The following is an 18,134-nucleotide window of genomic DNA, read 5'->3' as shown; positions in this document are numbered from 1 at the left end:
TGTAATAAATAATTAATTATTATTTTCAGCACTATGAATTCATATTCTAGTTATTATCTTAAAAATTTTCAAATTGTTACTTTTAAATGAAATTGTGTGAATTGCATTAAATTTAATAATAATCAAAGTTGTTTATTAAAATTTAGATTATACCTATTTTCATTTTTAGTGTTTTACGTCACTATAATTGGAAAGATGTATAATCTAAATTAAATTTTTAAATTGAATTTTGCCAGTTAAAATTTTTTTTTTTCTGTTTCAATAAAATTGTAGAACATATCTGAAGGCAAATTGATATTCGGAAGTTTTCTTAAAAATACATTTTTTTTTGTTTTTGTTTACTTTATATGAATCTTTGTTTATTTATATTTTGTCAAATTTCTTTTCTCATTGTTAGTTGTATTATTAGGTTCTAGAAGTCCAGAGAATTTATTCGCTTAATTTAAACCGACAACAAATTGACTCAGACATCTAATTGATTTAATATGAGAAATGCAAAGAATAATTCATCATTAAGTTATTCCATAATCGAGGATATAAAAATAAGAATTTATTAAAACCACTGGAAAGGATTTCTAATTTTCTGTCATTATACGGTACGTGGTACAATAGCACATTAAAATATTTTATATAACTTATTTCAAAGAAGTAAAAGTAAACTTTTTCTAAATTTATACAACAAAAGAAAAAAAAATTAAAAAATAGTTCAAATATTAAATTACTAATTGTCATTTACATGATATCACAATCACATGACAAACGTTTATGTCATCTGATATGGAACTGCACTTGCTTTTCTCTGTCCTGTGATGTCACGTCCTTTACCCTTCTACTAGAACAATAACATGCCGCGAACACTTATTTTGGTTTAATTTTTCATTTCCTGCATAGAAATAAGTTGTTCAGATACGACCCTCCTTTATTTTATTACATTTAAAAAAAATGAAAAATCAACTTCTGATTTTATTTATAATAAATTCTTAATATTGTTTTTTTTTGTTTTTTTCTTTTATTTTGTATTTCTATAATTAATTTATAACATTTATAATAAATTTATAGGGGAAAATCTGAAAAAAAAAAGAAGAAGAAGAAATCGCAATTATACAATTCAAAATATTTTACTAATTTAGTATATCTCTAATACATCAGATTTTACTGTGTTTCGAATTATTTATTAGTATAGCTGTTTATAAAATATTCCTCACATAACAGTTATAAGAAGCGCTTCTATTTCATATATGTTGATACTTTTATGTATTTAATATAATAACTAAAATCATAGCCAAAAAACAACTAATTTAAAAAAGAAATGAATTCCTCCACTTGAGACCTGCCCGGAACAAGTTGGTAAGTTTTAATATTCTTCTGGCATTAAAAAGGTGAAATTTTTTAAATTAAGCACATTTTGTCTGATTTTACTTTAGAAATGAAGTCGCACTCAATTATTTTAAGATTTAGAAGACAGCCAATCTGCATTACCTTTTCCAAAGGTTTTACAGAATAAACCGACGATTTAAACATGTGTTCTATTCATTTTGATAGTATGCCGATGATGAAAATTAACACAAAAATAAAAAGAAAGAAAAGCGGGAAATGAATGGAAAATTTTCAATCTTTAAAAACTGGACTGTGCCCATCTCCAGTAATTCCATTCTTAATTTCTAACAAGTTATGCACATTTTTTTCATGCCTGTTTAAAGAAGAAACGCTGGCTTAATGCCGTGTCCTCTCCCATGATGAGGGAGTAATCATTATCGGTAGAGTATGGATAGCCTACTCATGAATGAATGAATGGAAACAATTAGAACAAAATGCGATAAAGATCCGATTCTGTCACCTATTTCGAGCCAAGAAATATCATCGACCAATAACAAGAAAGGACTCAAAGAGTTAGCTTGGCTTTCATTGGATGAGAGATTACTCGTGTATAAAGCTTGCCCGAGACCCTTTCTCTTCTTGTGACAACGTGGGGATTAGTTGCACGCAAATTTTAAAATCTGTCAAAAATGGCAAGTACCGTAACTAAAATTTCCCGATCTCTCTTGAAAACTACTGCAGGGGGTGTTCGGAACTCCAGGGCAACTCTATTAAAATCACAAATTCGCCAATGTAAGTATTAAAATGATTTTAAATGTAAATGTGTTCCGGCATCATAAACCGGCACTGTTAAATAGGCTTAGGGTAACATTATTGTATCAATAATTTTGAACGCCACGTGTTGTAGTGGTTAGTAACCTGTATGTTTCTAATTCAGCGTCACGTAATCATCTTTTAAAACAATTACAGGATTATTCGAATGTTATAATTGTTAGAAACGTCGACCGCTTTGTTTGAGTAAATGATGCATCAAGAAGATTTGACTTTACAATTTCATTAAAGTATTGTTGAAATACAATAATTATAGTGTTGTCCCATATCGGATCACAAATCCCAATATGTTATTATAAAAATTTGTGATTCTTTATACATGTGATCGCTGAAACAATAGAGAATTTTTTAATCATTTTACAAGTGTAGACTTTGAGATAATAATATTTATTGTTTACGTATTTTATTTGATTATTATTCAAATTCATTAAAATTCCATAGCGTTGTTATGAAAGAAATTTGATTTTTAATCATGTTTTTGTATAGAATTTTGTTTCATATAAATACGAAATATTAAATTAAAATAGTTGCTCTTATTCTAAAACTCAAATTGCTGGCCTGTGCTGCTGCATTTTTTTTTTTTTTTTGTTCATTACAATAAATTATGTAAAATGGGCTTGTGGGGATTTAATTATTTTGTTTATTTAATTATTCTTGTTATTTTTGAAGCTTTGTTTTAATATGGGTATTTACACATCTAAACAACAGCATAACAGTTATAAAATAGGTTTGTATAAAATGCAAATGAATAATTTTATTTAAAATAATTTTTAGCTGTATAAATCTAAAGTATCATTAACAAAATATTTTTCTAAGTTTTTAAAAAAATAATTGTGTAACCTTTATTTTCAATTTAAAAATATAATTTTAATAGTCTTCTATCTAGAAATTTAGGATAGAAAAATAAAATGAAGATGGAGAAATAGTTGAATCAAATTGTATTTTTTAATAATGTAACAAAATTCTGATATTTATTCTGTGTGTGTGTTTATATGCCTAACGTAGGTAGGTAGCAAATGGAGAAAAAAAATTACTTGTCTAAGGTTTGACTAATGGAATTACTTTGATGCCTTTATTGCCATTTCCCATGTATTCATTGTTTCAAGCATTTGAAGTTTAGTCTTTGAAAATATCAATTTTTGAATAAAAAGTGGTATTTAAAAGAATTAATGGGAATTTTTTTTTATAAAGAAGGTTTAACTTTTGGAAAAGTGAAACTGATATTTCCTTTTCTTGCTATTCCGCTAGAAAGTATTTTACTTGTATGTATTATTGTACTTTTTTAAAAATAGATAGATTAAGTATTCCCCATAATACAGTGGCTTGATTATACATAAAAAGTATCATTTGCTCTCTTTAAACTCTCTTTTTTCACTACTGATGGGTTATATATTTAAATATCTGGCTTCAAAGTAGTTAAGCTTTAACTTGATAGAAGTAAAGCATTATATCATTATTTTAAGGTTGTAAAAAAAATGATCAGAAAATGCTTTTGCTGTAAGATAAGAATATATTTGCTATAATACAATTATGGAAAATCCATGATGAATGCTATCTTAATTTGAAATATTTTGTTAAAATTTTACATACTTCAATTAAATATGTATGTTGCATATTAATGATTGATCCATTTTTTTGTATGTATAATCTTAGAATCACATTTTTTCCCCCCTTGGATGGAATTAAAAGATAATGTTTTAAACTGTGTTTTAAGGTATATCAGTATTAAGTATAGTATGTTTGAATGTGTTTTGAGGTATTTTGAAATATCTGCTGAAGGTTTCTTTTTTCTTAATCTTATTATTACCTTATAATTTTCTTATTATGAATCTGGAAATGTATATAAATTTCTGTATTGAACATTAAATGAAAAATTATTATATTTTAAATTACATTTATAACATATATAGTTAAACATCATGTTTTTCTTATAAACATTTCATGTTACACAAGATCATATGATTAATATGTATTCCATAATATTTGTACCTGTAAGGAAAAATCTTGATATTTAATTGTAAAGTAACTGACTTTCAAAAAATGGAATTAAAATTTCAATTAATATATCTTCAGAACAATATTTTGGATTTTTTTTTCAATTATTAAGTTGAAAAAGTTTTGATAACTTTATGTTCAGAAATATTTTGATGAAATTCAAAAGTTGAAAAACAAACAAAAATTAAGTAATAATTAAATGAAAATTTAAAAAAGAAATCTCATTTTCTGAGCTATTTTTATTTATCAGTTATTGAAGAATTTTATAAAAAAAAGTTTATTGGTTCCTAAAGAACTCGTTTGATCTCTTTATTATTTATATTAATTAAATCTCTTAAATATAGACACTTTTATCTTGGAACTATTAGAACCATTAGAATAAATTATTTGTATCATTTCATTTTTTTTTTAACATTTTCTTATTATTTTTAGACCATTCAATTGGCATTAAAATATTTATAAATTAGATTATATTTTTTACTTCATTTTGCATCTGATTAAAAGGTTATGGTTACAAATTTTTAGAAAATATTTGTAATTTTCTTTTACTAATCTGTTGTGTTATCTTAACTGAACTAAATTGTTTAATTTGAATTGTCAGTGTAGTATTACTTATTACCAGTAGTGAATGTATAAGCAATATCTTATAGGCACTGGAACTGCAATATTCCTACCTTTTTTTTTCAAACATATAGTTAATTTATTTAAATTTTCACAGAAAATATAAATTTACCAAAATAATTAATATAATCAATAATTTGATTTCTTTAAAGTTTTCAGTCTTCAGACCAAATGTAAGGAAAACTATTTTGCATTTCTTTATAATGAGGGGAAATTCTGTGAAAGCAATACTTCTTAGATTAATTCTAATTTTTATTGCAGAATGCAAGCAACAGCAGCGTTCATTCCTATAACTTCACAGCTTGTGAAAGGAAAAATGCATTATAAAGAATTACAGTTAAAGAGATATTTGAAGTTTTCCTATTGAATATTTTTTGCAAACCTTAACTTCAAAATTTAATTTAAAAATGATAAAACTAAAATTAATAAAAATTTCTTTCATAGGTAAATATAAAACTATCTCTGCATCTGTATTTAATTTTGCATTAGCATGATTTTCTGTTGTTCAGCTGCAATTAATTTAATCGTATCTTAATGTAATAATTAAGTTATGCAATAAGACATTTCAGAATATAGTGAACAGCACTCCCATGACTAAAATGAATGACCCCCTGCCCTTATTGTCAAATGATTCATTCTAAATAATGACCATTACTTACAATTGTAAGCTAGTGTAATAACAGTGTTATGTTATAGATAAGCTAAAGATAGAATTCTCTGTCATGACTTTACTATTGGTCATGTAATATTGATAAACAATACATAAGTAAGTAGCCAGATTGATTTATTGTATAGAGTGTTGTTAAAAATAGCAATATCACTGAATCTCTTCATTAGTTGGTTAAATATCTGTAAAAAATATGTTTTATTATATTTTAAATGATTAATTGGTGTTACTTACAAATCAAACAAAATTTTAGATCTGCGCCTGTGTTTTTCTTTTACATAGATTTAAAGAGAAAAAATAAAAATTTAAAATGAAGTTCTGTCACATTATTAGCAAAATATACTATAACAATAATAAAAAGAAGGTGAATATAATATTTTTTGTTTCATTTCTAATATGGATTTATGAAAATTGTGACTAGAAATATAAATTCTATAGAACTTGGGAATAAATTACATTTTGTTTTCTTCTTTAAAATATTAACATTATTTAACTTTTGTAAAAGAAATATTTAAAAAAAAATGCTTGAATTATTATTTGAGAAATGATTGATGACTTTTTAGGCATTATTTTTAAAAAAATATAGAAATTGTAAAGAAATTTAAAATTATGAAAAATCTAAGTGAAATCAGGAAGCTTCTGTTTGAAGATATGACGATTTCCTTGTTGATTGCACTTTTAGTTTAGTGAAATACTTTTCTGTATCTGGATTGTAGGGTCAATGTCCGAATCTCAGAAACAATAGTGCAGTTTGATCTGTGCTCTGTATATATTTACACTATTTACAGGAATTGTAAAATGATATCGACGAGATATATGAAATGTAATTAAGAGATCCTGTTATAAAATAATTTGTACCATAAGAAAGTTGTCTAGATTAGTTGTATGGTAAAAACGCTCTTCGACACACAGAAGGAATAGTGATTTATATAAATGGAATTAACAGAAATCCAGAATTGGCCAGGATTGTCACAAATTCCATTTGTTGTTCCAGCATAGATAAATTACCGGATCTATTCCGATTTTGAGAAGAAAAAAAATGTCCCATTCGTTAGTAACAATTTTGCATGAAAAATTCTTTAGAGTATGAAATCGGATAAGTTTCGATTTAAAAAAAAAATGCTTCTTGAAAATTCTCCTTTCCAGTTTTTACATGAATATGTATAGTAGAAGATTTGTATAGTATGTATAGATATGTATAGTATCTATATGTATTTGTATGTATAGTAGATTTCCTTTTATACTGAATGAATCGGTTTATTTGCCCGATTCCTTTGAATATTTATTTCTGTTGTGAATTTTAAAGAATGAATTGTGAATTTGTGACGGTTTGTGAATTTTCAAGTTCAGTACACATGCATCCTTTTGTCGAACAAATGATGGATAGGTGATTAACGACTTGAAGTATTTTGAATAGCAGTTGAGCACTGCACACGTACCGTCTGCAGTTCTAAATGTTCGGAGAAGTCGTTGGTGATATTTTTTGTTCTGCACTTTCCGCACAGATCAGAGAGAAATCGGAACAGAATCGGAAGTGGGTGTACAGTTCCCAATTACTACTACTGTCAGTCTACTTTAAGCTGCTAATCACGCCCGGCATTTGTCGTTAATGATTTGCCTGACACAGATGGGACGTGCAGCAGGGAGTCTGAAAGTAGTAAAATGACTCAGTTTAATAAGACTGACTTGGTTTTCAACTATTTGTCCGACTTGACGCTCTCATCCCCTCTTAATTAATTACTATTTCTCCTAGTAGTCAAAATGTTTGTTCTAGGTTCCCGAGTCTAGCAAGTTTCGACGATTGTGCTTGGTCAAGGGATGATACGCAGAAAAATAAACTGTTAATAAGCCTCCTACCAGTTATTCCGCGAATATTCTGAATTCACCCTATTTCTAAATGTAAACATCTCCTCCTCCTTCATCTTTCAATTAACGCCTCCTGACGTATGAGCTAAAATGCGGAGCATTTCCGAATCTGAGAATGAAGAACATCATCATTGTGAGAAGTTGAGATGCTAAAAATTTGCTCACTTTGACTTATGCAGCTTTTGCTAATACGGATTTACCAAGTACTTTTTTGTTTTGCTAAATAGTCCGTAATTGTTGAGCAAGTTACGATTAAATGTTTTATTTGACATTACAATTTATTGAACAGATTTTAATAACTATTGTAATCTGTGTAATATTTGAGCGAAATACACATTTTGGGACACCAACTTCAGACAATCTTATTTCGCTCAAATAAGAAAGAGCCAATGGAATTCAAATAAATGGGTCTGTTGCACGTTAAATACTTCGGGCCCAAACGTCCTCCCGTGGTGTGGTGTGGTGTGGAAGTTTGGAGAGGTGATACCAGCTCAGGTGCCGTCCTCGTCATTTGAATTAACGAGGTCCATCCCAAAATAGCTTTAGCGTTGCTTTAAAATGGGAACGTTAATATAATTAAACTAAACTGTCTTTGTATTTAAAGGTAACCAGGGGATTTTTTGCTAACAATTTTTGGATGAAAAAATAGTAATTTTTTTAATATTAAATATTAGAGGATGCCTGTAGCTAAATATTTTAAAAATAATTTCTTAAAATAATCTTTGGTGAATTTAGGAGCAATTAAAACTTTGTAGAGACACGCCCACTTTTTGACTGCTTATTTTTATTTTGATGGCTAATTATTTTTAAATTGTTTTTAATAATATAATATATTGTTTAATAATTTAAATTTGAAATAAATGTGTATTAATTTTTTATTAAAATTTTAGCATTTATATGTCCTACAGTTAAATAAATGAGATAAATTTCAAAAATTTAATATATTTAAAATTATATATATATTAAAATTATATATTATTTAATATATTTAAAATTATATATATATTAAAATTATATATTATTTAATATATTTAAAATTATATAATTGTATTATACTGCAGAAATGTGCATGCAATTCCTTAAATGCATAAAGAAAATATTTTATTAACAAAATTGAAACGTGTAGACATTTATTTATTAATAAAGCTGTTAACTGGGAACAAGAACAATTAAAAATTTTCAAAATATTCCAGGCGTTTCGCTTTTTTTTTCAAACCACCTGAAATTTTATATAGGTATTTAAAAATTTGTGGAAAAAATTTTGGCATACGTATTAAACATCATTTCGATTATGGTCATATATTTCTTTTCCTATGAAATATTAACTACTGATTCCTATTAAATATTAACTATATGCCCAAATCAATAGTTTTCCGTTATCTTATGCTTTTATTTTAAATATATTCTTAAACACAAAATTTAACGCCAACATTTGCTTGAAAATAATTAGAGTGACGAATAGGAGGGGGAGACTGCTTTTGAATAATGTTAAAGCACCTGAAGCATTTATCATAAAGAGCATTAATTTTTTAATAATTATTATAATACAGATATAAACAGACATTCCAATGAAATTTTATGTGCTATCTTTTCTATTGTTTCTTTTGATGCCTCAGAAATTTCAAATTGATATGTTGAAAATTTAAAGAGATTATTTTGAAGATTTCTGATTTTCCTAATTTGAGTTATGAAACTTCGATGTGTCTTGAAATTTTTATGTAATGGTATGCACTCACTTTTTGTAGATGTTATGTGTTAAGCGAGATACAACTTCTTGTATACGCGACAACTTAAAGATAATCTGAGCAGTGGTATTCACATGTGTAGAAACGATTAGAGAGACAATAGTAAAGATGAGCAGATAAAAAAGTGCAGTAGCAACAGTCGCAGGACTTCCTTTTTAGGGCACAAAATCATATTTTCCAAAACGAATATTTCGAAAGTGAAATCTGTTGATGATGGAAAGAGGCAGAGATAAAATCGCGTGTTTTATGTATCTTTGAAAAGTGATTTCATAGATGCGTCATCCGATGCTAGTAGATTCTTTATCGCTGTCTGTTGAAGCAGTAGATATTAGTTGTTGAGCTAATTTTTATTTTTTCGTATACATGAAATAGATAAACTTTAGTAATTGTCAAAAAAATTTAAACTTGAGATTTAGACGAATTTCCTGGTTTTAGACATTCATGAGTTCGATTAACACATTTTTGGAAAATATCCGTCTGTCTGTGTGCGACTAAGATAACTTAAAAACGCTTTGACTAGACAGATGAAATTTGGTGATGATGTCGTGTCCGCGTTACCACGGTTTAGGGGTGCAGTAGTTTCTGAGGGTTAAGACCCCTGAAAGACCTGAGGGCAGAAGTTTGACTTCTAGCTCATATGAAGATGAAACTCACACATTCGCTTGCACAGCTCCTTTTTACAGGGAGGCACATTCACACACCTCACAGATGAAGAACAACCATGCCCGAACCGGGATTCGAACCCGGGACGCACAGATTACGGGGAAGATGCGCTGCCCCTATGCAAGGACGCTGGCATGAAGTTTGATATACGATCTTTATACCAGATTTGTAGATTTCTATAAAATCTTGAGCAAAATACGCTCAGAGGAAGTCTGAGGGACAAGAGATGAACCGTCTGTAGGTTTGTACTTTTAGAAACATATAAATCCGATAGCTCAAAGACATAATGGCTTAAACTTATCAAATTTGGTATGTGCTTTTGTGATTACAAATGTTGTTTTTTGTCAAATTTTTGTTTCAGTCAAGCTGGAACAATGCGCCTAAAATACAAATTTGATTTTCAGATACTATTAACCGCATGCCAGGAATTAATCATTAAATAACTCACCAAGGAATACACGATAAATTCAGAAAAAATGCTAAATTCACGCTAAAAGCTTTTCGTAACTATTATAAGCCAGTCTATGAAAGATTTTCTCTTGGATAACTATTAAAGTGTATGTGAGAAAGTTTTAGAGAGACAACTTCCACTGATTTTTTACTTGTATCTTCCATATTTAATCACTTCAAAATATCTCACGAATATCTATGCAGGGGATGGGCATGGAACAAAGAGCTCACTTTTCAGCAAAATTTGCACTGGAATTTGGAAAAATGAAGGAAATATCGAAAATTTTCGTAAAAACTGGGAAAATACAGGGAATTTAAGGCTTTTTTTTTTAGTTCAATCTAAAAAATTGCTTATCTGAGAGCATTGCAGGAATAAAAGATAGTAGCAACAAAAATGGAGCAAGTGTGAATTTGCGTAAACTTGCACCAAAAAATGGAACAAGTGTGTATTCGCGGAAACTATCCCCATTTCTACTCTCCCCCCACCTCACCTTTTTTTTTTTGTTATAGATCAATCTAATTTCGATTTCAAAGACAGTTGTTCTCTTTTTATGAGAATCCCGGGTTGTAGGTATTGAAGATGCGAGAGACTGCTATAACTGCGTGAGAGAATAGAGTAAATTTCTCTGGCGGGAATGGCAACATTTAATCTGCGGAAGCATTGGAGTGGTGTTTAGTCACTCAAAAGTGAATTTATTGAATGGCTTGTTTATTATTTGAGAAATTGTGAGCTTAATCAGAGTAGGTTAGAGAACTTTTTTTTAATATAAATGCTTAAAATCTGTTTTTAATTCGAATTTGACGGATAAAAATATGAATCCTGACTTCACCGAAATGGTTAGAAAAATTCCTCAAAATCCGTTTGTTGCGTACTGCTCGCTTTGTAAGAGGATTATAAGCTTAAGTAATATGGGAAAATAGCATTTACTAGTCATACCAAAAGAGGAAAACTTTCAAAATTATGTACCAGTTAAAAACAGTCATCGTTGATATCGGACTAAAAGGAATACAGGTGAAGATAACATGTTAAATTCGAAAACATCAACTTTGAAAATTAGCCTATTTCGAATTTTTTAGTTCAAGGACAATTATCGAAAACAAAAATTGTGTGCATTAAATTTTTGTTGCTCCACATCCGTCCTTTAATGCATTCAAAGATATATTGCAGATATTTTCACATATATTTACTGATAGTGAAATAGCCAAAAAATTTGTTTTAGATAGTACAAAAATATACATTATTTGTTATGGATTTTTTCAACAACGTATTTTGTTACAGTTTTTTTTTTCAGCATTATTATTGAACAATAGTGAAAAATACTGGCAAAAGAAGCATGATCGAAGTAGCAAAAATATTAAACAGCTTATTTTTAATAGAACTTGATGACCCTAAAAATATAAGGCTAAGAAAAAATAACTATATTGATATAATGACTACATGTTACTTGATTACTAGTGAAGCTACTGAAACTGGGGGAGGGGGGGGGGTGCTTTTTAACAGTGTTTTATATTTGGAATGAATTATATAAAATATATTTGAACGCATATCAGAAAATTTTAATGTTTTAAAAACTACATCTTGTTTAAATTCATATGTATTGAAGTATCTTGCTTTTTCCACTCAAACTATGCGGCATTGTTATTTCAGTATTACTAGCATATAAATGCTGTTCATGCGTTTTTTTTGTTTTTTTTTTTTTTTTTTTGCACGCACATACAGGGAAAACACGGGATATTCTTTTTCCAGTTTGAGTGGCAATCCTCAGTAATGTAACTTTAAATAGGATAAAAAAATTCTCATCTTAGTTGATACGCTGATCTATCAGATTGAAATTCAGCCGCCACCTCTTCAGGGAATATCTGAATGTTGACTCTGTTTTACAAGCTTTTATAGACTTCTTTTAAGTCTTTATTTTGTGAAGAATGCGAAAGTAAAATTACAGAATCGATTGTTTAGATAATTACTTTTTAAATAGTACTATGATGTCATGAGACTTAAATTTGCTAGGTTAAAACAAGCAAACAAATAAAAAAGTGCAAGTTGTTAAAATAAACACTGATATCGCAATTTGGTGTTTAAGCATATTTTGGTAGAATTATGAACATTAAACATGCATAAGAAATTTAATTGAAAGTAAATGTAATCAATATTCACAGCGAACCAGCAGATTGCCAAAGGCAGCTAGTGAGTAATGTAAGTAAAATTAACTGTATATATTATAAATTAAAATGTCAGTGATGTTAAAAGTAGACCAATATTTCATTTAAAATATGAATGGTTCTTAAAAATTGGCAAATGATATGAAATAAACTAGACAAAGCTTAAGAAATAGCCAAAGAAAAGAAATATTATGCAAAAATATGAATATTTATTTCACGCTGTCAAAAATTCCGAATTGACGCTGGGGATATGTATTTTGCATGCGTCTCTTAAACAGGAATTGGTTCTAATGATGAGCCACTCGTTAAAAGTTGTTCGTAACAGTTTGTGAACCGACTGGCTTGTCTGTGTTCATTCGTGCATAACTTGTTTAATTGGCAAGCTTGTAACTGCTTGTAATTTAGATTCGCCAGAAGCTTTGAATTCATTTGTAACTACAATCGGGGACAGTCTGAAGATAATGGAAGAAATATGAAATGAACTAAGTATGTCGCAAGTGTTAATAATGAAATTTATATATTTCCAAAAATCTAGACCTGTTCGTACTGCTTCATGACACTCTTTTGCAAGCAAAATATGATTTATTCGCTTAGAAATAAAGGAAGATGTCTTAACAAATCTGATTATTATTTTTTTAATAGGAAAATATTGCATAGTAATAAATCATCAGTATGCTTAACAATCGGATTTCTCCGCAAGTTATTATGAAATATTTTATATTTGATATAATTAAAATTCGCGGTGTTATTATAAACATTTCCCCCGTTTTCGTCCGTAAAATTTGGAAGTGATCCGTAAACTAGAAAATAAATTAAGTAAGGTAATAAAGGCAGTTGGTTATTCAATTAGTAATAATTATGCGACAAATTTCAGTATAGTCTTAAGTAAAGATTTCATTAACTAATTTTATTTTCGCGTTCACAGAATATGGAAAGGGAAAGTATTGTCGTCTTTGATTACTTCTCTCGGTTTTAATTTGTGCCTTTGTGTTAAAAAAAAAAAAGAGTCGAGAATTATATTTGTTTTTTTACACAATTATTCAAAAATTCTTGAGCCAGACTTGTTAAAATGTAATATATTATCTTAATATCCAAATAGTTTTTTTTTTCTTTTTTTTTTGCAATTGTGAAAGAAAAATGTGCCTGCCTGTCCGTCCTATAGATGTGGGCACAATAATTCAGGGCAAAGACAAAAAAAAAAAAAAAAAAAAAAAAAAAAAAACGAGACATGTTATAATAATAAAATTCGGTATCAAATTTTGTCATTGAAACTAGAAACAATCAGTTTATTTGTGGATTTGTGAATGCGATTGCTGAGATGCACTAGATGAATGAAATTTAATATATGGTCTTTTGTGTAAATAATAAGTTACCAGATTTTGGGATGAATGACCAACGGGAAGAGGTCTAATTACATACAGGATGCTTTTCAGTTGCCGATGATGACAGAGCTCCAAGAACCCATGCGCTTTCACATCTAATGATGAATTGTGCTTTTAATTATAATACTTATTAAGAATTCGAACTTAACATAATGCCTTATTATGTACATATATTTAAAAAAAATCAAGAAGAGTATATGTCTTCGGTTTGCTTGTAATTTCTCAAATTCGAACTTAATATAACGCCTTATTATGTACATATATTAAAAAAAATCAAGAAGAGTATATGTCTTCGGTTTGCTTGTAAGTATAGTAATTTCTCAATAAACCTGAGAACATAAGAGTAGTGGAATTTATTAAAAAGAAAATGCATTTTAATTGCAAAATCAATATTGAACAAAATATTACGGAATTATAAATCATAATTCAAAATCTGAGCAAAAGCTTATTATTTACGTCATATCAAGGGCACTGGCATCGCGTATTCTTATTTTCCCTTTGTCACTTCTTGTTAGATTTTTTGGAGGAGCTGGATTGACTAAGAGCCGGATTATGGATCACTATATTGTAGAAACACAGAAGGCATAGCCGACTGTTTAAGAAGTCTGACTTTATGTTGATCCATTGCCTATGTTTAACCATAAGTATATGGTATCAAAATACGATTTAAATGAATCATTAGTTTCCATTTATCGTGTTTGCCATCTATTGGGATTATTTTGTCAATTTCTTTAATAGGGTTCGCCTTGTCCGAAAAGCCATGCTTTAGTTGTACCAGTTAATTTCTTCCTTCCGGAAAAAGCTGTATAGCATCATTTGCATTTCCTGATTTAGTGACTCCAGACCTTCATTTCCCCGTTTGTCTCCCTGCCAAGTACAGAGAACAATGCCCATGGTTCGTTGCTAATTAAAATAGCATTCCAACGCTCACAACAAAGTATCTGTTTTCCCGCCTAAAAGAGGGGTCAGATGTGGTCAAAGGAGGGAAAGGGGAAGGAGTTTGCCTATTTTAAATGGAACTCTTATTTTTAGAAGCTGCTTCTAATCACTGTAAGAATTGTTTGCTTCAAAAATCATTCTTAAAACCAAAGAGTTACATTGTAGTGATAGTTCTCATTCTTTGGAACTTTTTGTTCCTTTCTGATAGAGGTATATATGTTTAATTTCATTGTGTTGGACTTATCAGATTAATTAACTTATAATTCTTTTGTTGATTGGAAGAAATCCCCTGAATCTTTTTCTAACTCAGTGACATTAGCGTCATAATTTTTTAAATAAAAATTTTTCGAATAATCATTTTTAAAATAAGATTTTTGTTTATGTAGTTACTTTTTTTTTGCAATTACTTTTTTTTTTTATGTATTTCTTTATTGCGAGGTTGGGGGAAATATGTTTCCGGTAAAAATGAGACCACGATCCCCTCCCCCTCGAAATTTCACCGAGAGGAAAATTTTTACCGGTTACCTTCGGAATTTATTTTTTAAACTTCTCTAGACTCCCTTTTTAAAAACAAGCGATGACGTATATTCATGTTGAACTCTATACAAATGGTTATATAGTAAATTTTGCAAAAAATCATAATAAAGCGAATAAGGTTTCATTTTTATTGATTAAAAAAATTACACATTGACTGCGCCAAAATGAAGATTGTAATTGACGTATATACACCTCAAACGCACTTTACTGGTTAAATAATGAATTTTATTTCAGTGTAAAGCTTATTTTTCTCGAAGATTTGAAATGAAAAATAAAGTTTCTAATCAGGCTTTCTATTAAATGGATGATACTGTTTCGATGGGCGACAGAATGTCATTTTCCTCACATTTTCCTATTTTATTCTCCCATATGTGTTAAATGAGGTATTTTTTATTCTCTTTGTGTGCTAAGGAAAAGAGATTAAGATTCGACTGATAAATATAAAAGCGTTCCTGAAAGTTGTTACGTTGTAAGGCTTCGCGCCACGTGGTCTCTTTCTGTGTTGATTCAGCGAAATCGATTCACCTGCCACTAAGGCTGCTTTTCGGAATGATGGCAAATTGGATCTTTTCTTATCCGTCAGTGCTATTTAATTGAAGATGACAAACAGCACTGTACTTTCTTTGGATTTAAGAGATTTATAAGATTAGCGTGTTTTTAATTCCTAACACTATCATAGAATTTTCTTTCGTTTTAGACAAAAAGGGGGGGAAAAAAAGAAAAAAAAAAAGACTTTTTCCAGAAATCTTAATTTAGGTCTTTCTCTTATCAAATATTTATTCTCTTATCATTTGAAAAATATATCTGCCGGCGAATATCAGTTTCATATCAAAATTCGATATATGTACTACATATTTGAAATGGTGATATGAATTTATGTGTGTTTTCTGTCTGTCGCGAGGTAAGAATGATGCATCTGGCATTTTGAGTGTATGAAATAAAATCAGATTTGTATATAATGTTTAGTCAAAATTTATGTATTTATTAAAATTAGAATTTCATAATCATCAGAAAATTCGAACTGAATTTTTAGAAACATCTACGCATTAGGCCTCCCCGAAATCATTTTTGACATTATATATTTTATCTTTATTTGTGAACAAATTCGACTGAATACATGGAAAAAGAAGGATTAAATCCTTCTATCCGTCGAAAAGAAGTCTGTCCGCCGTCGTATTTTTGAATAGTTAATTAACCCTTTAAAGGGCTATTTTTTTCTAGTCATGATATATTAAAATATTTTTAGGATTGTGATTGGCTTAAGAAAAGTGACCCGTTTAGCTTATTAGATAAATTTATTTTGATTCATTAATTAATTTGGTTAATTAATAATTAAGTAACAAATCAAGACACACCATTTTGTGAGATAAGGAAATGAAGCATCTAAGTTTCCGTCTGATTGAAAAATTTGTCAGAATTTATGCAAAACTACATAATTCCATACAAAGATTGATGAATTTGGTGGGAAGCATACTTCCCATGGCCCTATAAAGGGTTAAAAAAATGTAACGAACTAGATGGGATTCAGTTCGATTTTTAGCTGTCTGATCTGAATTGTCATGAACAATACTAGTTTATTTATAGCCGATTTTTGGCTCAAATTAATCAAAGAATTGATTTTCTCATCGTGAATATGTGACTGCAGTAAACTAGAGATAATTTGGTTTTGTGGTCTTATCATCAAAATTGTAAATTTTCTCAATTATGTTTCAAATTTTTCCCAATGCTTGTTAGAGGTACCGTCCCCCAACCTCTTCTTTCTTTTTTTTATTTTCTGTGCTACAAAGTTTTAGTTTAAAATACGCCATATTGTGTGCAAATATGAACAAAATCGGGGAATGGGATTCTGTACAGAAAACACATTTTATATCTGTTGAATGTAAACCTTTTCTTAAACATCTGCATCTTGCATATAATATATAAATTAAATTTTTAGCAAGTTACATAAAAAATGTTCCAGGAACACTTTTTGACTTCATGCATTTATTTTGTTTGGCTGTTATGGGAATTATTTCCGCCAGAAAGTCTATGTAATGATACTGTTACCTAAAAAAAACAATTCAAAAGTTTTTTTTTTTTTTTTTGATTAACTTTTCCCGCCAAATTTAGAATTATGGCGTTTTCTAACTTTTCGCTTATTTTCTTGCTTGGATTTTGTATCTAACTAATTCAAATATTATCCAAATTTCTACTTCTCTTAATAGTTTGATTACACAGTTACCATCACATTCTAGTACCGTTAAAATGAAGCTTTAAAAATTTCTTTTTAACTTTTAAGAAAAATTACTTGTATTATAAAAAATTGTAAAATAATTGTATTTCAACAATTGCCATAATTTTGGGGGAGGGGAGAACTGTCTTATTCCAAACACATAAAGTGGTTCACGTGTTAGTTTTCTACACAGTTTATAGACAAAGACCATAAACGAAGAATTTTCCTTTAAGTTTTCTGTAATATAAGGAGTATCCAAGTGGATAGTGTGTTTGGCGTCGGCTTTCTCAGTAAATACTTAAAATAGCAAAATTGTTGTTATCCTTAAATATCAGCATCTGAAGAGCTTTCAAAATAGCCATGTTATCATTCGGAAGTTGTGCAGGCTACCTCAGAAATTCCGTTTAATCATTCAGAAAAGGAGCGGCGCTTGTTATTAATAACTTCTAAAACAATCTTTGCTTCCTGTTAACTTTCAGCACAAGATTATTTTGTAAGCATAGGTATTTGATCTTGATTCATTGTGAATTTTCTTTACCATTACCGTAAAAACTTTGAATGTTATTACGTCGATACATATTTGCAACTTTGCCATAAAGGAAACTGAGAACTTCTCTTGAACCTCATATATTTATTTTCAAATACAATTCAATAAAAAAAATATTTTAGTGGAAACTTAGATTAGAATTTGAATTAATTGCTCTACTGGCCATTATGGTGATTTTATTTACAACTTTGAATATTTTTAA

The 18,134-nt window shown here is 28.9% G+C and overlaps 1 protein-coding gene across 1 annotated transcript in view; it reads left to right on the top strand.

Annotated features, from left to right (window-relative positions):
- The first annotated feature begins 1,947 nt into the window (after positions 1-1,947).
- LOC129965537 (isocitrate dehydrogenase [NADP], mitochondrial-like) overlaps positions 1,948-18,134 on the top strand; it is a 32,901-nt gene continuing 16,714 nt past the window's right edge. Inside the window, exon 1 of the mRNA XM_056079511.1 lies at positions 1,948-2,109. Coding sequence (XP_055935486.1) covers positions 2,007-2,109 — 103 coding nt within the window. The 5' untranslated portion in view covers positions 1,948-2,006. The remainder of the gene's footprint in view (positions 2,110-18,134) is intronic.

Source organism: Argiope bruennichi, chromosome 4, assembly GCF_947563725.1.
Source record: "Argiope bruennichi chromosome 4, qqArgBrue1.1, whole genome shotgun sequence".
Classification (NCBI taxonomy): Eukaryota; Metazoa; Arthropoda; class Arachnida; order Araneae; family Araneidae; genus Argiope; species Argiope bruennichi.
This window is presented reverse-complemented; position numbering and strand designations above follow the sequence as displayed.